This window comes from Gambusia affinis, linkage group LG17, assembly GCF_019740435.1.
Source record: "Gambusia affinis linkage group LG17, SWU_Gaff_1.0, whole genome shotgun sequence".
NCBI classification, from domain to species: domain Eukaryota; kingdom Metazoa; phylum Chordata; class Actinopteri; order Cyprinodontiformes; family Poeciliidae; genus Gambusia; species Gambusia affinis.
This window is the reverse complement of record NC_057884.1, coordinates 14,140,162-14,165,544: the sequence shown is the minus strand read 5'-3', so window position 1 is coordinate 14,165,544 and position 25,383 is coordinate 14,140,162. Positions and strand designations below refer to the sequence as shown.

Genomic DNA, 25,383 nt, shown 5'->3' with positions numbered 1-25,383 from the left:
ATGAGGCATCTACTGTGATTTTTAGATGCGGTCGTAGAAAATAAGTCAGGGAAAAACAAATTTTAAGAAATATTCTTTTTTTAAATCTGTGCTGTGGGACTAAAGTAAAACAGTTCAAATCAGGTGGGAGAGAGTTACTTTAATGTACCTGATTCAACTGATTGCAGTTCAACAAACGCCTGTTAATCAGTCATCAATTGAAATCAGCTGGACTGAAGCAAGGAAATACCTAAAACATGCAGGGCAGTGTGCCTTGAGGACCAGGGTTGGGAAACACTGCCCTAGGGGGCTCCGTAGTTATCTGATCAATGGCTAATCTTTCTCAGTGATAATCTGCGTACTGTAATCTAAATAAATGCATGTATATATGAAACTATGGTTGTTAATTGACATTTTCTATGAACGAGGGTGTGTTGGTGTCCTGTTCCTACCTGTACCCCCCACCGGGTCATCGGCCAGGGTCCCCTCAGACACCACAGAGCCGCAGTCCACGCACACCAGCTGGGCTTGGCAGTAGAGATCATCGTCCACTATGTTGGAGGAACCGCAGCCCGGACACTTCAAACCCGCTGCGAACATTTTCCAGTCATAAACATCCACTTGTTTAACCTGGACTACACTTTGTGACAACAGGAAGCGCCCTAGCGGTGTACGACCAACAAACGTAACCGTTGGGAAGCTTAGATGTATCCGGGTAGAAATAAGCGAACTAACAACAGTGCCGTTTAGGAAATTACACTTGAAAGAGCGTTCAAGGATAATCCGATTATACTTCAGTAAGCATGTTATACAACCTTAGTTTTCCCTCTGCAATAATAAACAATGAAATGTGGTAGCAAGAATAAGAAGAGACCTCAGCTGTAGAATATAAAAATTATAAGACTGGGGTAAAATATTAGCATTCTGAATTCGCTAAATAAAAATTAGTTGCGCTCCAAATTCATTGTAATTATTAGCATTGTCGCCACATTAAAATGATTCAGAAAATACAGACAACCTTATTTGTTAATGTATGTTCATTTCTATTTTCCATTGATATTCTGCAGATTAGTATAATAAAAATACTTCTAAGGGCACATTTGTTTTTCTTCTTTAGATAAACTATAAAACTGTTAGATGCCAAGATTTTTTTTAACATAAAAAGTTCAAGCTTTTTACACACACACACACACACAAAAGATGCATTTTTTAGATGCATAATTTGTGACATGCAGCCTTAAGATAATTGAACATGATTTATTAAATACAATATAAGCTATGTGCATGTAATGTAAATGACATTGGTTTATTCTGTTATGCTTTCCTCATTCATGTCATTTCATAACTCTAACATACTACTGAATAAATGAAACGAGAAATAGATTTATACATTTTTAATTTTATTTTGCAAATATACAAAAACACCTCATCCAGTTCCAGACAGTGTATATTTTGCAGTGTTTAACATTCAAAGATAAAGTGCTCTTGGTTTGAAGAATGCAAAGAAAAAAGAAAAAAAAAAGAGAAAAAAATCTAATTACAGCACATAGTATTACATATAAGGCTCTTTTTGACCAGGCAAGGGGAAAAAATGTTTTGATTTAACCAGGCAGTATAGCAAGTCTTCTACGCTTGAAATTTATGCTCTACATGAAAGCAATGAACATATATGAATGCACTTTTACACTTGACTGAAAAAGATAAAATTTTTTTTATATAAAAAAGATTTAATTGAAACTTCTACAGTCATCACAGTAATAGTTCATCTCTTCTTTTTGATTTCTCTTGTTGATATATTAACCTTAAGGTTTATCCTACTACAAAAGAGCCAATATTCAGTGATGAACACATCTTTGGAAGCCAGGAAGTCTTTCATGTAGTCGTGAAATTAATAAAGTCAGACCACAGGGATCTGATTTGATTCGGAGTGTCAGCTATAAATCCACTTAGGCAGACTTCTTTAAAGAGCTCATGGACATGAGAATACTTGGATTCTCTTCAATGACTCGCACCAGTAAGTTGTCAATGTACTGCTCCAGCTCTGATATGTTTTTATCTCTCTCAGAGAGCTGGCTCTCCTGTTTCAACAACAGAGCGATCAGTTCCTCTCGAGTTAGCTGGGAGTACGGTCCTGATCTCCCTGTGCCAACCTGTAGGAGGGACATAAAGTAAAGAGACAACAATCATCTTTGATCATGAAAACCAAAGGAAACATCACAGCAATCTCTAGATTGGCATTAAACATTTAGCTAAAATTGGGAAAAAGAAAAAAAAAAAAAGAATACATACGTTTGTTTTGTGCTGAACTCCATTACAGTCTAATTCTGTGGCTTTGTTATCATTTCCAACTGAGTCAGACTGCTGCTCCAGAGGATTAAGGGGTTTTACAGGCTGAAGTCTGCAATGACAAAAGGGTTGAGAATGAAACATGTGAAAAGAATGGCAAGATGAAGCAAAATGTAGTAAAGGCAAGGGAATTTGAATGTATAATTTGTTTAAAAATTACATATCAACTCAATGAAAGCTATCAACTATTGAAACCCTTTTTTCTGCACGTTATTTTTAGGAAGGCTCAAACTCTGTCAGATTGCATCGTATCTAGCTAATTTCAAAATCTTCGAAGCATATTCTTAATTAAAGATCTGAACATTGTACTGTTCTAACATATGGAGAAGTGATTGTTCTGCTGCGAGGTAACGCACCGCCTCACTCTCAAGTCTTTGTGTTACCTCCAACAGATTTTCATACACTCTCCATTTTTAAATGGTTAATTGATCAATGCTCTCTGAGATACACAAAGCTTAGAATATTGTTTTATATCCCGATCATGCTTTAAACCTCTCCACAACTTTATCCCTGACTCTATCCTGTCTGCTGTAATCCATGTTTATTATGATGCTGTTTGTTAACTTTCTCAGAGGCTCTACTTCAGAATGCTGCAATTCTTTGTGCTCGTCTATCACATAAAATCCCAATGATGGTTCTGATTTGACAAAGTGTGATACTTTGCAAGGTACTGCAGCCATACCAGCAATTAAATTAGACAAATTAATGCTGAGGACTAAAGCATCTTACCTGCGTGAAATTGCAGGAGGTCCTTCCTCTCTTGCACCAGCCATGGTCACAATCTTCTTGGACTCTTTGTTTGGATTCTCTTGGACCTGTACGTGACTTTTGACCTCTTGTTTTGTGTTGCATACCTTGTTTGGAGCAGTTGCTCCACTGTCATCTAAAACATCAATTTCGTCATGGTTTCGACTGACAATGGAGCTTGAAGGAGTGTCATTTGGATCAGGAGGTAGAGGAGCTCGAGCTATTTTGGAAGATTGGACTTTGGAAGAATCTTTGTCAGCAGTTTGCGATTTGACAGGAGGCCAAACTACTGGATTAGTTTTAACAAAGGTTGTTGCATCATTATGAACCGTGAGCTCATTTTCCTCCTCATTATCATCTTCAAACGGGTTTAAACCACAAACGGCACCATCTTTAATCTCCACCACACCTCTGTGAAGCTTATCTTCAGCAGTGCAGGGTATGGATGGAGCAGGACGTTTATTGTGTTTGCCCGTCTCTTCTTTGGCAGAATCATGTTCCGTCGTGCTCTGGGTGTTTCTCAAATCTTTGGAAGACCTGTTTAGAGGAGCGATCATCTGCACCGAGCGCTGGGGAGCAACGCTGACAGTTTTGACATCTTTGTCTTTACTCTGCTTGTTAATTTGTGGCAGATGTTGTGTCGACGTCTCCTCCTCCTCCTGTTTCTGTCTCTCCAACTGATTCCTTCCCGGAGGCTTAGGAGCCGCTCTTTTTTCCCGCTGAATGTTAGTTGGGTCCTTTTTGCTGGTGGAAGCTGTACTGTTTTCCACTGATGACGCAGCTGGCTGACATCTGAAAATGACAGAAACACAAGTGTGGGCAAAAGTCGGCTGTCAATTAATCAGACATTCCACAGCGGAGCAAAAATACTGAGTCAAGAAAACATTCAAACACAAATGTTTCCATTCTTATTCAGTGTTATCTGATATACTGCAAACAGTCTGTTGTCTTTTTTAGAGTTTAATACACATGGACATTATATATATTTGATGTACACATTAAATATATATATCCGTTTTGGATTAAGCCACAAACTGTGCACAAGAAAGAAATGTTTCATGATATTTATATTCTGACCACTGTACAGTATTTTATTGTAACTATTGATTTTGTTAATCTTGTATATCTAGTATTGCTACAACCCCTAAATTTCACGCAAAGTCCAATGTAGATTATCAATATTTTATGTGATAAGCTAAGACAAAGTAGCGATGGAGATCAAATGGAAGGAAAATAATGATCTGGCTTTTATGGAAGAGTAGCAAGAAGAACAACAACGCTCAAAGACCGTCATAAGAAGTCCTATTTAAAGTTTCCAATGCAGGAAATACTGCAAGCATCTGAAAGTGGGTACTTGGATGCCGTCTGTTAGTTATGCTATGAAACCATTACTACACATCTTTACTTTAGTGAATCATATTGAGGGAATGATTTTGTTTAGCACAGATGGAGAAGATGTTCAGAGTGGATAAGAAGATGATTGAAAGAAAAGCACAAAGGGCAATCCTGGAAGAAAATCTGTTAGCATCCAGAAAAGACAAAGATTCACCTTTCAGTTCAACCACCCTAAAATATATCTAGAGTTAAAGTAAGAGTTTAGATTGAAGTGTTTTCAGGTGTTAGAATGACCTAGTCAAAGTTAAGACCTAAATCCTACTCAGAATGTGAGGAAATTTGAAAATTAATGTTTACAGATGCTTTCCATCCAATACGAGTTTCAGCTGCTTAAAAAATAAATAAATAAATAAATAAATAAACGTTTAGTCTGTTAAGTTACAAAGCAATCAGATTAAATTGTAGTTAAATATTGGCTTGGGTAGGTGTTGATGCAAATGCCAACTAAACTTTAGAGGTCTTGAGCTTTTTAAAAATCTCCTCCCGCTTCATTTAAACTAACAAAACCTCAAAAGCATATTTCACAATATTCCAAATAAATGCAGATATTCGTCACTGCAATGTGATGAAATGTTAAAACTCTCAAGAAGGATGAATACTCTAGCAGTGAACTGCAAACGGCTTCTTCACATAATACTTGAGACAATGAGGCAAGACTGTGAAATGCTCTTCATCCTTCAGCCCAGGCTGCTCTCTCCTTCAAACTAACACATGAGCTCAAAGTCATGCAATTTTTATGCAGGTATCAGCCGCCTGTTGCATTTAGAAGGGAAGTGTTGAGATGATCGGTCACAGAGCTCTAAGACTGAAAAACAAGACCTGGGAAACTTTCCAATGAACACTAATATTTTCATCAAGTATTCAAATCCTGATTCACTGCCTCTTATTGTTCTGCTGGTGCTAAAGCAGGCTAACTTCAGCTACATCTTAATCCTTCAACCACAATGCAACCGTTTAAATAATTAATTCTTACTCCAGTACATTTAAAACTACTTTTATCAATTGATTTTAAGATTTGTACAGAAGTTCATCGTTTCCAAATATTTAATCCTACTGTCCTTTAAAATCAATCTTTCAAATTTACATTAGTTGATGCAAATTTCTGAAATGTTTTTTAAATATCTCCTTTACCCTTTCAAGTAAGCTGGTCTCTCTTCCTGTTGTCCCATGTTCCTATGCAAGATTTCCCCTTAAAGTTTAGTCCAATCCTTAGTGTTTACATTATAATCTTAATCAAAACTTCACTGTGAAATTACAGCAAATATTTCTGTAGCAAATATGTAATCCACAAAAGCAAGAGGACTGCAGAAAGGAATCACACAAAGGAGGGGCTAAGCGAGAAGTGAGTGAGAACGTCTGGATGCAGCGTTAGAAGAACACAAGACAGAAAAGAAGATGGACACAGAAAGGGAAGTAGGACACACATTCCAGACAATGAGAGATAAATATAGTCTATAAACCCTCTTTTTATGACTTTCCACATCTGGAAAAAAGTGAAATCAAGCTCCATAAATTCAGAGTCAACAGGAACCCTGGTTGTCAAACTGGCATTTCTATATAAAAATTATTTTGTGTCTGCATTGATGTCGCTCAAAAACAAAACACACAAACAAAAAAACAAAAAAAAAAATTGTGATTTTCCCTGCGCAGATTTAAATTTAGGGGTCCACTGTGGGGGAATTAGATAGCAACTAGACAGACCTGTTGTGAGTTGCTCTGTGTGGAGTTTGCATGTTGTTGCCCACCTCACACCATCTATACAACAACATGTTGGACTAAATGGTCACCGTGTCCCTCCTCACTGACCACTGGAGACAGAAGTATCTTTTGAATTTAAGCATCTTTGTGTTAAGGCCACATTTCTGTTTTTAATTCTGTATTGTAATATTATTCTAATTTTATATGTCATTTTCATTAACTTTAAGTGGAAAATTACTACAACAGAAATAAACCCTTTCAAATGTCAATGTAATTAATCCATGTATATTTTTCAGGGTGATAACTTCCCTGAAATAAATGGACTTTTCAATAAAATTCTAATTTATTGAATTGGTGTGTACTGTGATCCATTTACTTCAGTTTGGGATGCACATATTTTGACATTGACTGAATGAATTACAAACTATTTGTTTAGCCATTTTTCTGGTTCAAGAAGCAAAGTTCTGGCATAAACTTTAAATCCAGTTACTGTCACATGCCTTTTGCTGCAATAAATCCAGTCATCCTGCATTTTTGTTCGTTGTTCTTAAGACTTTCAAGAACAGAGATTCAAAAGTTGCCGACAGCTTGGAGAAAATATATCCCAGATGTACGCCAGGAGTACAAAGGCGTACATGTAGACTGATGGTTTAAATTTTGTATGTGGAATCCTTGCGAGCAAAATTTATGAGCACGACATGCTGACGAGGTCAAGGTGGAGCGCTTCTCTGACGTGTGGATGCAGGAATATATTTCTGAATTCAACATCTCTCCAGAAAAAGAAGTGAGAGTAAAAATATGATGGACTGCTGTGGTTAAGTTGGCAGATATTACGGAGGAGAAACACCTACAGTGTGCCAGTGAATACAAGCTGCAAGTTTTCATTTGTGATCCACACGTCAGGTTAGTTTTGTAGCTGTGCATGTTACCCAAACTTCATCCTGCTGCAGGCGAAGTCATCATTTACAGATGCTTAACAGGACAAGAGCAAAAAAATTAGAACCATTGTTTTATTTCCTTTGCGGAGGATCCCGTCATGTCCTGAAATATTTTCCCTTTGAGGATTATTAAAGTAGAAAATGATAAACTGCTGAGCCTTTCCTAGAAATAGTTTACTCTGCAAATTTAAACAGAATACTGTAAAATCACGTATATCACATTGATACCATATGGAGAATTAATTATTCTTAGAAGAAAGTAAAAGGGAAACAGCAAAGTACACTGGATGAGGTGAGGAACAGATTTTTAAAAATTTATGGTGAGAAAAGATTTGTTATTCCACCTGATTATGATGAATCATCAGTGAAATACCAGTTGAATATTGATCCACTAACCTTTGATCATCAGATTTTGCTTTAGATGATTTGGGAGTTTCCTCAGCTGGAGAGAAGTTTTCATCAAAAGGATTAGTGGAAATGATTTCTACAGGAACTCCCACTTTGACTTTTGTTCCAATACTTTTTTCTTCTTCTTTTATTTTGTTTTCCTTCTTTTCTTTTGCCAATTTTTCCTGCTTCCTTATTTCCTCTTCCCTTCTTTCCTTCTCATTCCTCTCCTCCCTCATTCTCTCCTCTTCAAGCCTCATTTTCTCCAGTTCCTCTTCTCTTTGTTTCTCTGCTTTTATTCTGTCTTCTTCTGCTCTTTTTCTCTTTTCCTCCTCCTTTTGCATTTTTGCTTGCTCTTCTTTCATTCTCTCTTCTTCTTTTCTTTTTGCTTCTCTCATTTCATCTTCCAACCTTTGTTTCTCGGCCTTCTCCTCTTCCTCTCTTTTTATTTTTTCTTTCTGGATCTGTTCTTCTTCCTCTCTTTTCGCTTGCTCTTCTTCAGTCTTTCTTCTCTCCTCTTCCTCTTTTCTCAGCTTTTCTTTAGCCAGCTTCTCCAGTTCTTCTTGCCTTCTTTTACACTCCTCTTCCTCCTCTTTTTTCTTCCTCTCTTCCTCCTCTCTTCTGATTTTCTCTTTCTGAATCCTGTCCTCCTCCTCCCTTCTTTCACGCTCTTCTTTGGCCTTTCTTTCCTTTTCCTCTTGTCTCAGCTTTTCTTTAGCTAACTTCTCTTCTTCTTGTTTCCTCCTCTCCTCTTCCTCCCTTTGCATCTTTTCTTGCTCTTCTCTTGCTCTCCTTTCCTGTTCCTCCAGTTCTTTCCTCTTTGCTAACTTTTCTTCACGTTCTTTCCTTCTCATCTCTTCTTCCATCTTAATCCTTTCCTCTTCCTCTTTTCTGAACTTCTCTTCAGCCTGAATCTTTTCTTCCTCTCTTCTCTTTTCTGCCATTAGCCTAGCTTCCTCCTTTTCTTCTTCCTCTATTCTCATCTTTTCCTTCCTAAGGATCTCTTCTTCTTCCCTCCGCTTCTTTTCTTGCTCCGTTTTCCTTCTCACTTCTTCAGCTCTCTCTTGTTCCCTTCTGACTTTCTCTTCTTCAACCCTCCGTTCTTCATCCTCCTTCAGTCTCCTTTTTTCTTCAGCTAATTTATGCTCCTCTTCCTGCCTCCTCCTCTCTTGGGCCCTTTCCTCTTCCTTGATTCTTTCTTCTTCCTCTCTGTGCCTCTTTTCTTGTTCCTCTAGTCTCCTTTTTTCTTCCACCAGTTTTTGTCGCTCTTCCTCCTCTTTCCTGACCTTTTCCTCCTCTTCTCGTCTAAACTTTTCTTCAGCCAACCTCTCCAGCTCCTTTTGTTGTTTCCTGACGGCCTCCTCTTCCTCTTCTCTCATATCCTTTTCCAACTTGACCTTTTCTTCTTCCACTTTTCTGAAATCCTTAATATTTTCATCTTCTTCCTCTTCCTCTTCTTCTTCCATCTGGGGTGAATACTCCCTCACTGCTTTAAGTGAATCCACAGATGGAGACGGGTTTTCCGGGACATCCTCCATTGATCCACGGCCTGAACTCGACAGGCTGAAGCTGGATCCGGCGCGAGACGTCCGAGGCGGCGGCTCCTCGCAGTAAACATGGCTGCCGTTGATGCACAAATTACTCTGCTCCTGTTTTTGTTGGCCAGAGGATGAATCTTTGCTGTCAGAGCTGCTGGAGTGCTTGTGTATCTTGAACTTGAACTTCTTTTTGCCTGAAAACACAACAAGAAAAATTAACATGCTTGTAGAAAGTTAATGGAGGGATTATAGAAAAAGTGCTGACCCTCAGAGGAGTCCACGTTCAGCCCAGATGATTGGCTCCCGCTCAGCGAGGAGTCCTTCGCAGGCAGGACAGACATGGACTGAGACAAATTCCTCTGCAGGTTGGATTTAGGAGAAAACAAAGACATCCTTTTGTTTTTCTTTGATTTTCCTCCCTCTCCACCTCCTCTAGCGTCCTCTTCTTCGCTGTCTGTCAGAACCTGAGTGGGCGAAGGCACCACACCTGATGAGGAGTCCAGCTCCTTTTTCTTTCCACGGACTTTATCCTTGAGCTTTCCCAGCCGGGAGCGGGACTTCCCTGCAGCGGAGAGGTCGAACATGCTGGCGGTCATGTTGTTTCTCATGAACTGGACGTCCAGAAGGACCTCTCCACGGTCTTTGTCCGGCTTACCGGTTTTATCCAGCAATTTAAACCACCTGGAAAAGAAATGCACAATATTAGAATCCATCCTTGTATGAACACTGTTGTTGCATGCACAGATTATTCTGAAGAAATAAATAAAAAGATAAAAGATTTCTATTCAAATCTGGATTACAGCTGCAAAAGTATGGAGACTAACTCAACTTTTTTATGTTAGAACCACAAACCTCAAGCTGTTTAATGAGATTTTATGTGGCAGACCAGCACCAACCAGTGTGTATTTGCAAAGTGAAAGACAAATGATTTGTGGTTTCAAACTTTTATTTTTTTTAGACTAAAATAAAGATTTGGAAATTGATGTGCCATCACCTTTCAATGCAGCGTGGGTCAGACTGCATAGCGAGAATTGGTAGTGATACATTTTGAAGTCTTGCTACAGATTCTCAGTTGGACTTAAATCTGGATTTTGAGTGGATTGTTCTACTTTGCTTTGATCTAATACTTTCTTTTCAAGCTATGGGCTGCAAGTTTAGTGTCATCGTCCTGCAGAAAGATGACCCTCGACCCCAACCAAGTCTTTTGCTGCCTCAAACAACTTTTCTTCCATTATTAAACCATTTTAGCACAATCTATGTAAGGGTGCTTTCGTACCTTGATAATTGAGGGAAGACTCTGTTTAAAGAATGTAAAAAATTATTTGTTGACATCACAGAGAGGTATTGCCAGGCTTTTTTCTTTTTACAGTTTTCAGACCACATGAATCATATATGGCATTTCTTCTCTTTGGAAACAAAAAGACAACATCTCTACATGTGTTTTTGAAATATTCCATGAGTACAATGAGATGCAACCAGTTTTCATTTGTGCATAATAGCAGTTTAGTTAATAGATTTGATCCAAGTCAGCAAAGGAATTAATTCAGTTTTCTACAGGAAGGGATTCTCTAATAGTTTGGATGTTTATAATTAAGTTTTGATGATAAAACCAAGGAGAATTATTAAATAAAGAGGAATAGGAAAGATCAAATTTAACATTTTGAAAGCAAACAAACATCTTCTTCTTAATAAAAAGGTCTTGCAGATTTAATCTTAAATCACTTCCTGTCTGAGACACAAACATCCCATTATGCTTCAGACATTTAAATCCACTGAAAATTAACTCCTGAATTAGTTCTGTTCTCAAGTCAACCAGATTAGACTTTGCTTCCCACAGAATTTACCAGCAACAAATCTCCAGTTAACCCCATTTTTACCTTTTAAACAATTGGTGTAAAACAGAAAGAAGTAAACAGCACTTCAAAGAAATTGTGAATAAACTGATTTTTGTCAATAGAAAGGTACCCCAGCTTCATACTGGTTGCTAAACAATTGATGTTTGGTGGTGGACAGCACAATTTTTACAAAGAAAACTAAAAGAGCCCACTCAGCATTAAATAAATGCCTATTGGGCAAAAAGTTGAGGTCAGCTCACCACTGAGAAAAACGGCTTCGGCTGAAATCTGGATTCTAAAGGAAATGAGGAAATCAGGAAGGGGCATTGTGAGTGTAAGCAGAAACATGCTGAGCTGTAGCTGCAGGCTTTTCTTTGTTTTAAGAACTCCACTGTCTGGGCATGTTTTCATAGTTTTGAGTTTATACATGACACACAGTATTTACAGGCTTCCCAGGAGGCAACAGACATAAAATACCTCAGAGGATTGCTCTCCTCTCATTGTCCTGCACAAGTTATGTTGCTTAGATTTGCTCTCCTCCTCCTCCCCCCTCAGGAATGCTTCAGATGTGTGGCACAAACAAAATTAAGGAGGGAAGCCGCCTTTTCCTGGAATTTGATACACGGTTCAGTCACTGCTGTCGCAACCATCCCCCCCCCCCAGCCTCCTGCTCACTGATGGAAAAACTGGAAATTATCTGCAAATTTCAGACCTTGACATTATTTACAATCTCAAGGCCTGATTTATTCAAAAACATCCTTCAGATATGCACTGCTAAATAGATATTGGATTTACCATGTGGAGGTGAGAGGGAGGAAGATTAATAGAAAATACTCAGCTTTTTTTTTTTTTCATTTCTATGCATAGACAAGTCTTCATTTTAGTAATCCTGGAATCCTTTGGACAATTTCACTGGCAGATTAGATCAGATTTTGCTCTTTCATTCTGCGCAAACTAGACACTTTTCTGGGCTAAAAGAATTTTAAAAATGTATATATGTAGACAAACCTTCTATATTTTGCTGCAGTAATAAATGAAAGAAAAACGAATCCAAACGTGTGTGCAAGGTTTTAACAAGATTTAAAGCAAAAAAAAAAAAATTAAAATAATAATAATAATAATCTATCCACCCCTAAGAGGTTTGAGGTCTCACTGTATTTGTAAAAATCTGCAAGTTGTTCTCCTTAATAAGCTCAGCCTCCAGGAGGGGATTTATTAAGCAGCTCTGGGCTCCACCAAGCAGCAGCACAGCAAGGAAAAGACTTGAATAATCAACACCTAGACCGCAGAAGAAGACCTTCGAAGAGAATCAGCGCGCGCTCTGCGACATCTCCAACCTTGGTGATATCTCTAAGTTCAACACACGGCTGAATGCAAATTCAGCAAACACGTTTCCAAATGGGGCCTCATGAAATTTTACACAAGGTCTGCAAACATGGTGCAGATTTATATTTTGGACTGAATTCTTAAGTAAGTAAACCTTTCCTCTAATAATTTATCTTTGCCAAGCCTTTATTATCCTTGATGACTGAATAAAGTCATATTCAATCAATCCGAATATGAAGTCCAACGAAGCTTGTTTGATTAAAAAGTACCTTTAGAAGATAACTTTTAAGCAGATACTAAATATAGTTATTATTAAACTCATATTCGTGTATTAAAATGGTTTTTATTGGTCTGATAACATGGTTTTAATGTGTTTTTTATTAACTATAAGCAGAAAATCATTGTTAACAGAAATAAAGGTTGGAAGACAACAGCTGCATTTAGCCACACCTTCATTCCTTAGCTTATTTCTACCAGTTACATCAATAATCCCATTTTCAGAGAAGAATCTGGACAGATCAGTAAATTGAGAAGTAAAATTTTCGACAGCTATTTTTCTCATAAACCAGGGAGACGTAGACATGGCATATTCTGCTCTAAACAACCATCAGCGATGGAAAACTATTCAAGATATTCCATCAAGATCATCCCTGACTTCAAGGACGGGAGAGTAACTCTTCATCGTAGTAATTAGCATTTACTTCAGGATCTCAATTTTCTTGGATAATTTTAAATTAAGCCTTAAAATTAGAGAGAGCATTTTACTGTTTGTTTAGTATTGTACAACAATAGAGCATCTACATCACAGGTCACAAAGCCAGACACACTCTACAAATAAGCCAAAAAGAGAAGAAGCAAGTTCCTCAAGTGAAATCAGAGGGGAAGTTGCAAAAGCATTTAGGTGGAGCCCAACACACTCTGCATGAGGTGGAGTTGAACTACAGATGATTTTAAACCTCTGTGAGCCGATACAAAGTCTGCTACTTTACTGGGCAGACAGGATGATGGATGACTTAACATTTTTATTTCTTTTTCCTGCAGATACCCATCATACTTTCTCTGGACACATCCTTCTTGGGCCGCTGATAACACAATGGCCCCGAGTGACTCAAGAGTTTCTTATCACAGAGCCCAGCTGGGAGTGGGAGAACAGCTGAATAAGTAATAATGTAGCAGTAAGAAAGTCCAAGGACTAAAACTGTCCGAGTCATGTTGTTGCTGGATCAGAAAGGCCAAAAACGAAGATAAGAAGAGCTTTTAGTCATTCTTTCAAAAGGGACTTATAAAACAACTTCATAAAAAATAATAATAATTGTGAACAAGTACAGCAAGTTTTACTGCAGTTATTCAGATTCACAGAGGGCCTAAATCAGGGGTGTCAAACTCCAGTCCTGGAGGGCCAGTGTCCTGCAACTTTTAGATGTGCCACTGTTGGACCACACCTGAATAGAATAATTAGGTCAATAGCAAGGCTGTGGAGAACTGCTCTACACAAGGAGCAGGCAATTAAGCCATTTCATTCCAAAGTTTTGCACCTGTAGCACATCTACAAACAGTAGGACACCGGCCCTTGAGGACTGGACTTTGACACCTGTGGCCTAAATTATCCTAAAGGCAAGATCATGGCCTATCTCTGGCTGGAGGATTGACCACAAACTGACTGGTTTCCTGGAAGAGTCTTGGCTTTCAAACAGTCCATAAATTTTCAATATGGCTGATGTTCAGGATATCCCAAAAGTTTCATGTTAGCCTGATTTATCCATTAGAAAACCAGGCTTAATGTGCATCTGGAATCGCAGTCCACCAGGACCACACAATGCTGTGCTGTTTCCTGTCATCTGTTGCTGTTGAGTTGAAATGAAAATTTAGAGCTAATATTTTATTTCACCAAGATTGTGCAATGCACCAATACCACAGACAGTGAGACAAACCGTCAACGTAATGATGACGACTCCTTTGACAACATGTAGCCTGTAGTCTGACTGTATGGTCACAGTCAGACTACAGTCTGGAAGACCAATTTGTGCCCAAGCTTCTACATTCTGGCTTCAATTATTAGGTTAATCATACCACAGGATATAACTCCAAAAATTCACGTTTTTGGAGTTTGCAAACTGATCTTTGTTGCTTTTGGAATAATGGGAATGGCATTTCAGCTCATATTGCTTCTCAACTTGTTTCAATGTAGAAACTGTTTTCTTTTTCTCTTACTCACCCTCCATCCATCCATCCATTCTGTCGCAGGGCAACATATAGACAGACAGGACACACAACCATTCACACACACTCACACATAGGGAGAATTTAGAGAGACCAATTAACCTGACAGTCATGTTTTTGGACTGTGGGAGGAAGCCGGAGAACCCGGAGAGAATCCACCATGCACAGGGAGAACATGCAAACTCCATGCAGAAAGACCCCGGGCCGGGAAACGAACCCAGGACCTTCTTGCTGCAAGGCAACAGCTCTACCAACTGCGCCACTGTGCAGCCCATACTCTTACTCACAGTTTGTTAAATTACTTTTGTAAGGCAGGTGCACCATCATTTAACTCAGATGTTGCAAAGTACCTGATCAGAAGCTCCTAAAAGCCATGACATCATTATCTACGTTTTTTGATCTTTGTGTATTTTTGATTAAAATGATAAGGATGAAATAAATAAATTCTTATTTCAATTTTATAAATAGAATAATTTCCCTTTCTCCAACTGAGAATCTTCATGTGATTTAATGTCAAACAAGGAGAAAAAAAAAACGTTTACACAAATAGTTTCAGTAGTTTATGTTTGAGCCTTACCCAGAAAATAGATTGGTTTAAATACACAATGAAGTTGACAATAATTAAAAGCACTGCGATTTCTCCTGTTAATTTACCTGCTGCTCAGTCGCTGTGCTTTAATCATTGACTGTTTGTAAATCATTAGCCTTTGCAGAGATGGTAGTTTTATTGTTCTAATACCTGAAAAAGTTGAAGTTTGATGATGTGCCATTTTCACCAAGACAGACAGTCTCACATTTTACAGAAGCCACAGATGAAAATGATGAAATAGGAAAACAAATAGGCTGATTCTACCAGCTTCATCTTCTATTTTATTACTTCCTGGCGCTCTTTTCCTATAAAAAACAGGAATGGAGGGAAAAATGATACAATATGTTGACATTTCTTTCCCTGCCATCATGACCTAATCTTTACCCAACTTTAAAACTTTATTCTAAATTGATAATCATAGTTCATGAGCTGTACTGTGGTGAAACAAGGCCTTCCTATTTAATAGTTAAACCTCAGCGGTTCCGCTGTGAAAAACCGACCTTCCTCGACTTTCACTGTTGCTGTCAATGTTTGTTTTCTCATTGATAAAATGGTCAGGAATGCGAGGCCAAAGCTGGAGGGAGTCACTGAGCTCACAGAAAGATCAACATAGAGGAGCTGTGACAGGATTCACTGCAAAGGAAACACGCAGAGATCCTCTTGTGTTAAAGACGATCGCTGATTTTCATATGGCTAATTATATGAATTAGCATACATATCCTAGTATGCTAATAAATCCATGGCACTGGAGATTAAACTTTTAAAACAACTAGCGAGGTCCAGTCAGCTATTATCATCTAGTTTAGAGGCAAAAACATGATTCTTTAAAGTCAGGTTGGTTGTATTGAACTGGGTTATGCTGCTGTTGCGTTTCCGTAGCAAGGCTGAAAAACCTCCGATGTAAAGAGACAAGCGTTAATGGGAAGCAGAATAGAAAACAAAAGAGAACTATTGTTCATAGCAGCGTTTGTAATCTCTGCTCACTGATTTGAGGTTTTGCTATAAAGCTAACAAACGGTGCATGAAAAATAGTGAAGGTCATGGAGACTGGTCGTCTTAATCCATCAGGAAGAGGCTTTCCGAGATCACCAATGCTATTGATCAAAAACTTGATCATTTCTAAAAGACGTAGAAATCAATTTGTGCCCAATAAAGATTTTCCTTCTTTATTTATTAATGAATATTTGGTGTATAGAAAGACTTTCAAGTTCAATAAAATATGTGAATTCTGGATATTCTTCTCCTACAAAGTTTCTATTGTTTTTCTTTCTGTATAAAAGGAACTAAATAAGCTCAGTCAATGAAAATTAATCTCTGAACCAACTGTTCATTTGCTTGAGTAAGTAATACTGCTTGGCATCCTCCAAGGCTGCAACCAAGGAAACAAATCCTCTAAGCTGCAACACTGGAGTGGGCAGCAATCGGAAACCAAACCCACGTAAATGGGCCTGTGCAGTGATGCATGGTTGAGCGTGTGCGATCTCAAAGGGCTCGAAGGTGCAGAGATCACAGATTCTTCAGATGTAAACACACAGGACAACTTTTCACAAATTCTGCTGCTGGGTTTTGTCATCTGCAATTTAAAAATCGAGACTTTACTTATGGGATTATGGGGGTTTGGAGCTGCGAGACCACAGAGGTTCAGCATGACTGACAGCAGAACCAAAAAAACTAAACAAAACAGAAGTTATGTCTGTGGTGCAGGTGGAAGGCAATTAATTTCACATGCCAATATTTAGTTATAAAGAAATGCAAACTCACTGGAACGTTCTGTTCAATGTTTATTCAGGAAAATCATAAGGCCAGTAGTTATATCTGTTTGGATAACTTTAAACTATTGAGTTGTACTTTTATATTTCTTTCTAATCTGGTGTAAGTAGATATAATTTAAATTCAGTGTGATTTTTTTCTTTCACAGTGAACTTACTCTGTCTTGTTGCGGGTTTTGTCCTCACTGAGCTGCAGCAGGTTGATGACAGCCTGTCCTAGCAGCTTGTCGGGTCCCACCAGAGCGCGGTGCAGGACCTGGACGTGCAGCGTGCTGCGGTCCTTCCCTCCACCTCCTCCTCCCTGAAGCAGCAGCGGTGGCAGGTCAAAGGAGGCTTCCTCTTTCCACACCGGAGCCACGCTTTTCTCCACCACCGACGTCTGGTACTTCTCCTTGCCCACTTGCATAACCGCGTACGCGTCATTGGTGCCGCTTTTCCCCTTTATCCTGAGGCCTCTGGCTTGGAGCACCGTTACCTGGACGCTTGTGGGATTCCACTGCTGATCCGCTAAAGACATGCTGACAGCACCTGCTGCTGGCGCCGTTACAGAGAGAAACACCAAAACAAAACGCAGCGGAGCCAACACACCACCAGGCTCGCCGCGAAACTGAGGAGGAGGACGGAAAAGTTAGTTGAAGAGCCCAGCAGGACTTCAGGAACCAGCTGATTGGGCGTGGTCACATCAAGAAGCCACGCCCACCTCAAACTGACAGGTGGGTGGATCAATGAGCTTCACTGTGGATGGACCACACCTGCCAGTGCAGTCAGAATCAATACATTGGAGTTTCCGTTCCTTTGAGGCTCATTTATCAGATTAGAAGTACCTTTAGAAAATAACAATCTTCAAGCAGGTTTAGTTAAACCCACATTTGGTGTGTACTTTTTCAAGTTCAAGTTGTAAAAAAAATCATTTTGTTACTCTGCTCCATCAATGCTGAACACACTGCAGCAGTATATGAAGCTTTCCACTTTGATTATTTTGGGACAATTCAAAATTAAGATAAAAAGAGAAATCTTCTTATGAAACTTGGTCTTGTTTTTATCTCAGATTTTAATTGTTTTAATCAAAACTCTTTCAAATGAGATCTTGGATCATGAATGCAAGAAAAAAAAAAAAACCCGTAATAATTTAATTTTAAATGGCTCGTTTCCATTGGCTGTAAGAGGAAAATCCTAATTATTAATAAAATTAAGGGGTATGGATCTGAAGGAAGTGTTTAATTTAAACGATACCAAAATTTATTATTTAATAATAATTCAATAAAGATTGTGATTATTCAGTTGACATATTTGTATATAATATATAATAAAAGTCAGAGATTATGCTACCTACCTTTACTTTCCTTTCTATATAGAAAGTATTTGATAAAATCTCTGAATGTTCATCCTGTCAAACAATGACAGGTCACATTCTTTTTTCATTTTCTTTTTATTAAGCATTTTTACATATATTCTGTGTTTTTCACCCCTTGCCTAAAAAGGCGGGTGCAGAACCCTTAGTCCTAATGAGCAGTGCGGTTTCACCTGTGTCTCCATGTTTTTCCATTCTGGACCTACATGCTCGTTACAGAAATGAGTTTCTGCTTCTTCTTTTGCATCCACTAAAATTATATACCTAGAAAATGTATTTAGTTCAGATGTAGATTTGCTGTTTTTGTATAAACAGTGACTCCTGCTGTTAGAGGGAGGCAAACAAGAGAAAAACACTTTTATTGAAATTTGATAATTCAGTTCAGTTTTATGTTTGTAGTGATGACATCTCGAGGCGCTTTACAAAAAAAGGACAATTCAGTCAAATCATACAGACAAATTTAAAGTCAAGTACATCATTTTAACAGATCCCAGTTGTAAAACAATACAATGAGGCTCAGTTAAAATAAACCAGAAATGTCCAGAGAAATAATAAACCAACAGCTATCAAACTAGCAATGTGTTTCACCTTTGTTATGTGCAAAAGATTAAAGCAGCAGACAAACATAGAGCCTTGAGCCAATTAGTAAACTGACTTACAAAATGCCGGTAGCTCCATAGTCTCAGTTATGTAACGTCTGCATCTATAAGGTTCTGCTAAATTAGGATTTCACTGGGTCACAGAACATGATTTCCTAATAAATCATCAGGGAGATTTGAGAACAACACAGACTTACTTTTTTTTTTTTTCCAACCGTGGGCTCTAGTGTCCCTTATATGACAGTAGGCTGACAGGAAAGGGGGAAGACATGCGGCAAATGTCGTCGGGTCCGGGAATCGAACCCGCGACGGCCACGTCAAGGACTCAAGGCCTCCAAATGTGGGTCGCGCTATCCCCTACGCCACCACAGCACGCCCCAACACAGACTTACTTTTTTTTTTTTTCCAACCGTGGGCTCTAGTGTCCCTTATATGACAGTAGGCTGACAGGAAAGGGGGAAGACATGCGGCAAATGTCGTCGGGTCCGGGGATCGAACCCGCGACGGCCACGTCAAGGACTCAAGGCCTCCAAATGTGGGTCACGCTATCCCCTACGCCACCACAGCACGCCCCAACACAGACTTACTTTGTAATAGTTTGACTTTTAAGTTAACAACTCTTCAAATTTTCTGACCTGGAACCAATTTCATTTGAAAAACCTTCATTGTTTGTTAAAGAGTCTTACCACCATGTGTTGTATTACTAAACAGAAGATAATAGCCTCTAGCTATACTGGTTTTCTTCTTTGTCTCCTGTCTGGACATCAGCTTTCCAGATGGTTGTGGTTTTCATGGTCACCCAGAAGTATTTTGCTGTAAAGCTGCTGCTGTTCTTCTTTAAAAGAATCCTTCACTTTGGTTCGTTTCAGTCCGGCATCCCTGGGTGAGCATATATGAATAGAAAAGGCACTGTCACTCAGAAAATCAATGTTAACGCCAATGTTTCCCACTGACCCTGAAGGGAGCAATTAGAGTTTGAACCGCCGATTTAGCTCCAGGGTTTAATACTGTCAAAGATAAAATCCCCAGTATTGTATTTCGTGAACTAGGGCCAGTGTTCTGCACTATTATTACTGTCTCCATAAAAATGTGAAATGAAAATGATAAATAAACTAAATGACATTTAGATAAAACAGTAATTTACCATATGAGGTCCACTAGCCCTCCCTGGGCAGCTATGGCAGCTTTTACTCGATTGGCGAACTGCATGGCATCCTCTCCTTCCTTCAAAGGAATTTTAAAAAGAAATGAAAATAAAAAGACATCCTCTTTTCTTAATGAGACTTTACATACTCTGAATAATGTATACAGTCATATTAAAGGGGATGTTTTCCTGACAGTTGAAAACATATTGGGTTTCTAGCTTATGCAAGTCATTTTAAGCTCCTGAAAAATGGAAATGGGAAGAGATATTTTATATTTTATTGCCTGTTCAAATGGGCTTATTTTGAAAATTCATTATGTTATTAAAATGACTGTTTGAGGTATTCACCTTGCTGTTCATTGGCGGCAAGTACCAAACGCTGCAGACGACGGCCCAGCTGCTCATCATCCTCAGAAGGTATCCCACCAAACCAAATTTACTGCTGTTCCAGAAAGCATCTCCAAAGCGAGGATCATACTGAAAAACAAATGTTTTCTGTCAGTGGCTGCTATGAACAACATGAGCGCAGCAGGGAGCGCTACCTTAATGGCGGCAGGATAGATGGTGCAGCCGATTTCGAAGCTCCCCTTCCTAAACATCATCACTGATGTGTTGTTGACACAAGTACCTGTAAGTGAAATAATGGGAGGTTTTAAATGTTTTAAAACAAATGTTTGCAAATGTAGCAAAATAGATTTTTTTTTGGTTTGTGTGTCTTTAAAACACGTTTTGCAGCCTGATTGAAGGAAATTTTTAAATGACTCTCAAACATTTCTTTAAACAGCACCGTGCACGCACTGCCACTTTATCATAGGTACATCTTTACAGTACAGTTAGAGCTTCTTTTTGCTTTCAGATGACAGATTTGGCATCTGGTGGGACTTTCTGCTATTGTAGCTAATTTGTTTAAAACATGCTTTTATTGAGATTTCTTTTGCCTAATGGATATTTTCTTCTGTTAAGACGATTCCCCTTAAACCTGAAAAAATGGTCTTAAGTTAAACTTTAAGCTCATCAACAGTATCTGTTTAAAATCACTTTAACTCTGTCTTTCTTGGGCTGAATTTCAACAAGTTGTCTTCACCACATGTCAGGTTGCTGCCAGGGGCAAATTTACTATTTTTGTTGACAAAAAGTTGAAAAGATTTAAGAGACAAGCAGTTATGTGAAAATGTAATTAACAACCTTTCTTTCTCTCTTTGTTTACACATATGCAGACATAGAACTGTAAAAAGGACCATTCATTTGCCTGCCATTGGCTTGGAAGGGAAAAATATCTATCTGGAGAAAAATAATTATTTTATGTGCATAAACATTATTAATATCTTTTTTGCAGGCTGGATGTTACCATAGCAAGCACTTTAACAGTATGCCTGCTACGGTTAGTACTGTTGTCCTCCAACGTTAAGTATTAAAACAAGTGTCAATATTTTTTGTTTTAATGTTAAGCAGTGTTTTGACAAAATTAATGTTCACATTTAAATGTATTTATATATATTAGGAGAATTGTGTTTAAAGTCATTTGGTATTTCATACAGTCAAACTTCCCTGATTATATATCTAGTTCTGTAGGATTTCCACACTCACCTTCAGGGAAGATGAGGACAGGAGGTTTGTTTTTATCTGCAACATGATCCCTGAGCCTGAAATAACATTTTAAAAAAACTGAATTAGAGGATTTTTTTGTGTTATGCTCATTTTTATATAAAAAATATACTCACTTTTAAGGTTAATTTTTTTTTTGTGATAATGTATTTGTTTATTTTCACTTATGCATAATATTTTTGAACTATTTTCACTGTAGTAGAAGTGGGAAGCTTATATTATTTAATTGAAAACCATTTGGTGAAAGTAGCCAATCACAAGATCATTTGTACTTCTCTCCTTTTAAAAGTGAATAACGCCATGAACTCGGAGACTATAAAATAAACAAGTACAATCATTTAAATGTTCCAAATCAGCTTTAAGGGTCTTACACGACGCTGTAATGCCTGTAATGTTACCTTTTGGCCACTAGGCGTCTGTCTTTGACTTCAGCTCGCTCAAACCATATATGAGGAGAGGACTTTACCATGGCTCTCTGGATCAATCCCAGCAAGCCTCCGTGTAGCTGCCCAACCTGTGAGATGATTTCACTTACTTCATCCCCGAGCTTTTAAAAATGCTCTACTTATAACTCACACCCTAAAAAAAACACACACACACTTCAAATTTCATACCAAAGAGTAGCAATGGTCATTGGCCAGGATGATCCCATCTATTGGTGTCGTGTGATTGGCCACGCAGATGCCGTCCTTCTTTGGTTTGTTTTCCCTGCAAGGCACAGACAGAGGAATTATCTGGAAGTCTTGCTGAAAGCTTGAGTCCAGCTAGGAAATCACTTTAAACAAACTCTAGTAATTCTGATTAGCAGCGTGGTCAGATATCCTGCTAGATGGAAAGAAAAGAAAAGTGATGAAAGAATGTTTTGCCAAGGCAATATTTAAAATTGTTTGGATTGAATGCAATACGATGATTCTCCTCTGGAGTGAAGAAAAGATGGTTGAAGGCCATAAAAATAGATGCACCTATGTTGAATGTAGATGTTCCTCTCACTGCAAATGTAGCATGACCGTTGTTGACTCTGTACAGCAGTATTGCTCTGCAGTATTTTCAGTAAGGAAAACATGCTAATTAATTTATTAAGTAATTAATTAATTAATTAAATAATTAATTAAATAATTAATTAAATAATTAATTAAGTAATTAATTAATTAACTAATTAATTGATTAATTATCCCATACCTGTTGTGATAGGTGATGATTCCAGTTAGTGATCTAACACAGAGGCGATAACCCATCAGATGCACCTTGTCACTAAGGTAGGTTCTCAACCTAAGGTCATACACAATGATCGGTTTAGATGGATCCACACACATGGCTAACAACGTCAGGTTTGTAACTTAGTATCTATCAACATAAACCTCACTTATATTCATGTTTGAGGTATTAGTAGAACTCACTTTGTGCAGGGTATCAATCCCACCACGGTACTTAAAACAATAAACAGAAAAATACCTGTGATAGCCACAGTTACTCTGCAAAACACAAAATAAAATGGTTATTTAAGACTCGTAAAAAATTTATTCTAAACCTACTTCTTTGCCTCTCTGACCTGAAAGGGAGCAGTACACCATAACGGATTAAAACTCCCATAATCCACAGGGCTGAAAGTTTTAGACTCATGTAGTGGAAACTGCGGTTGCTCCTAGTGAGCAAGTTCCAGTTTTCCAACTTCTGGGCCGAGAAGCGCTTGGTCACGTCATCATCTATAATGTTCTCCAAAGCTTTCCGACAGAAGAAGAAAACATCAGCCAGTTCAAACCGTGGCTCCAGACTCAGACAACCAGCACTGTGACGTAGATCTTGAATTTCCTGCTTCAAAGTTGAATCTGGGACTTTGACTATGATACCTTAGCAGAAAAAAATTATTGTAAAGTTTCATATAGAGAAAGATAAGCCAGTACATAATAGGTTTGTGAATGAAATGTCAGTGTTTTACCGTTGGTATAGTGTTTGTAGAGTTGATGATTCTTCTCTTTTGCCTTTTGCTCCATTTGTAATGTCGTCCACTAAATAAGGACAAATAAACAGACTGCCATCAAAAACCTCTTCAGGTCACAAGACTGGAATCATAGTTGGAAATTTAAGGAGAAAATGTGCAGCAGAAGGTAATGGTGTGATCAAAGCGGTGACATCAGACAGCAAGTTTTCTCTGGAGCACAGCTATGCTCCACAGAAGGCTGGGAGCACATGTGCTTTGCAGATGATAAACTCCATTATGGGCCAATTTTAGCTTCGAACTCTCCCTAGCCAGCGTATCAATTGGAAAAGTGGGTCATAAACTTCAGTGAGGATAGTTCTGCATCAGATATGAGAGAGAGAAATTTACAGAGTCACTGTGGAGTTGGGGAACAAACACAAATGAATAGATATAATACTTCTATTAAATATAACTATCTGAAAGTTAAAATGTCCTAAAGATTATGCGTAAAAATGGAAATTACAGCATTTTGTACAATTTAGGGACAGTACTGGTCAGAAAATGACATGTATTACATACAGAAAAGTTTCATTCTGAGACCTGGTTTCAAAACGTGCCGCTTTAAGAAAATCCGGTCACCAGTATCGTGTAAACAAACTGCTGGATTGCAACTTACAAATCAAGTGGCGCCATGTAAAATTACTTAAACTCTCCAAATCGACTGGTAGTTTTCTCCCAATCTCCCGAGATTAACATTTTGCCACAAATTTGGTTACTTTCGCTTTAAATACAAGATCAGGACAGACTGTGTGTAGCTTCCACAGATGTAGGTAAAGCACAGGGATTAAGCTTGTTCAAGAAACTGCATTGGGAACAACGTCCCAGGGATCTGAGATTGCTACAATATCAACACCAACTCAGATGGTGGTACTGAGGCTGCAAGCTTTTCTCACAGTGGGGAGGGTGTTGAGATGAGTCTTTTTAAATACAATTCTGTCTCTCAAAAAGAGCCTTTCACACCTCCCTGAAAAAAAGAGAAACCAAATGTGGATGACACCAAGGCGACTGGGCACACAGAGTAGAACTGCATATTGCTGCAAACTGAGTTTTTTCCTTGAATTTTTTAGCTCAAATGCAACACAGTTACCAGGAGGAAGAGTGAGGAACCTTAGCAGGAAAAACTGGTACGATTTGTGAAAGTAATAAAGTGACGAACAGAGACCACCAGCTTTTCTAGTAGTGCAAAGACAGTTTCAACTGTGGCATTAATGCATATAAAAGTGTTTTAAGTATTGAGCCCATTAAAATAGACTGTTATAAGCATTGCTAGAGGAGATCTCAAGTATTTATGTGGCATTTAAAAAAAGTGAAAATGAAGAATCTTTGATTCCAGTAATTTCAAGCCAGAGACACTTCAAACTCACCTCAAATATACTGAGAAGTATCCTCATGTAGTATTTATGGATCCCAAAAGGAAGTCCAAATACAGCTGGCACAATTAGGAAACCAAACACAAGAGTCAGCCACACATCGGTGAATAGGCCAAGATATTTGGAGAGCAGGTCGACAGGCAACGTCAACCAAGCCATGTTTTCAGCGTAGAAGGAGACATTAAGTACAAAGAGATGGAAACCTCCAGCTTTACCAAAGGTCTGCTGCTCTGTTCATAACCATGATGACTGAGTCAGACATCCGGATTTAACATCGTAGATCTGACTAAAAGAGAAAATTAAGATAAGAAACACATAAAAACAAATTTTATGATCTCAAGATGTTGTTTCTAGATGAGAAATAAATTAAATTGTCTGGGAAATTTTCCTTTTGTATCTTTATGGGCAATTCAACCTTTTTATAGTAAGCTCACAGCAACACAAAGTAACTCACAATTACCTCCTACCGTCTGTCGGATATGAATTTGTACCTGAGAGGATGACAGATGATTAGTTGGTGCTCCATCTACAAGAAGAAGGGACTCTGTGCTGTTTTCTTTTCAGACAAG

General features: G+C 38.3%; 2 protein-coding genes across 2 annotated transcripts; both read right to left on the bottom strand.

Moving 5' to 3' along the window:
* Window positions 1-1,358: 1,358 nt before the first annotated feature.
* rab11fip1b (RAB11 family interacting protein 1 (class I) b) lies at window positions 1,359-17,424 on the bottom strand. Its single transcript, XM_044096580.1, has 6 exons — window positions 16,926-17,424; window positions 9,294-9,709; window positions 7,500-9,222; window positions 3,055-3,864; window positions 2,269-2,377; window positions 1,359-2,129 (listed from the first exon to the last, which is right to left on the bottom strand). Exons 1-6 carry the CDS (start codon window positions 17,282-17,284, stop codon window positions 1,926-1,928), a joined length of 3,621 nt encoding a protein of 1,206 aa, XP_043952515.1. The 5' UTR covers window positions 17,285-17,424; the 3' UTR covers window positions 1,359-1,925.
* Window positions 17,425-19,203: 1,779 nt separating this feature from the next.
* LOC122847158 (glycerol-3-phosphate acyltransferase 4-like) lies at window positions 19,204-24,973 on the bottom strand. Its single transcript, XM_044144589.1, has 12 exons — window positions 24,809-24,973; window positions 23,403-23,472; window positions 23,016-23,313; window positions 22,864-22,938; window positions 22,646-22,735; window positions 22,081-22,174; window positions 21,865-21,980; window positions 21,449-21,504; window positions 20,404-20,489; window positions 20,210-20,338; window positions 19,862-19,941; window positions 19,204-19,596 (listed from the first exon to the last, which is right to left on the bottom strand). The coding sequence occupies exons 1-12, from the start codon at window positions 24,971-24,973 to the stop codon at window positions 19,482-19,484; spliced, it is 1,374 nt and encodes a 457-aa protein (XP_044000524.1). The 3' UTR covers window positions 19,204-19,481.
* Window positions 24,974-25,383: the final 410 nt, after the last annotated feature.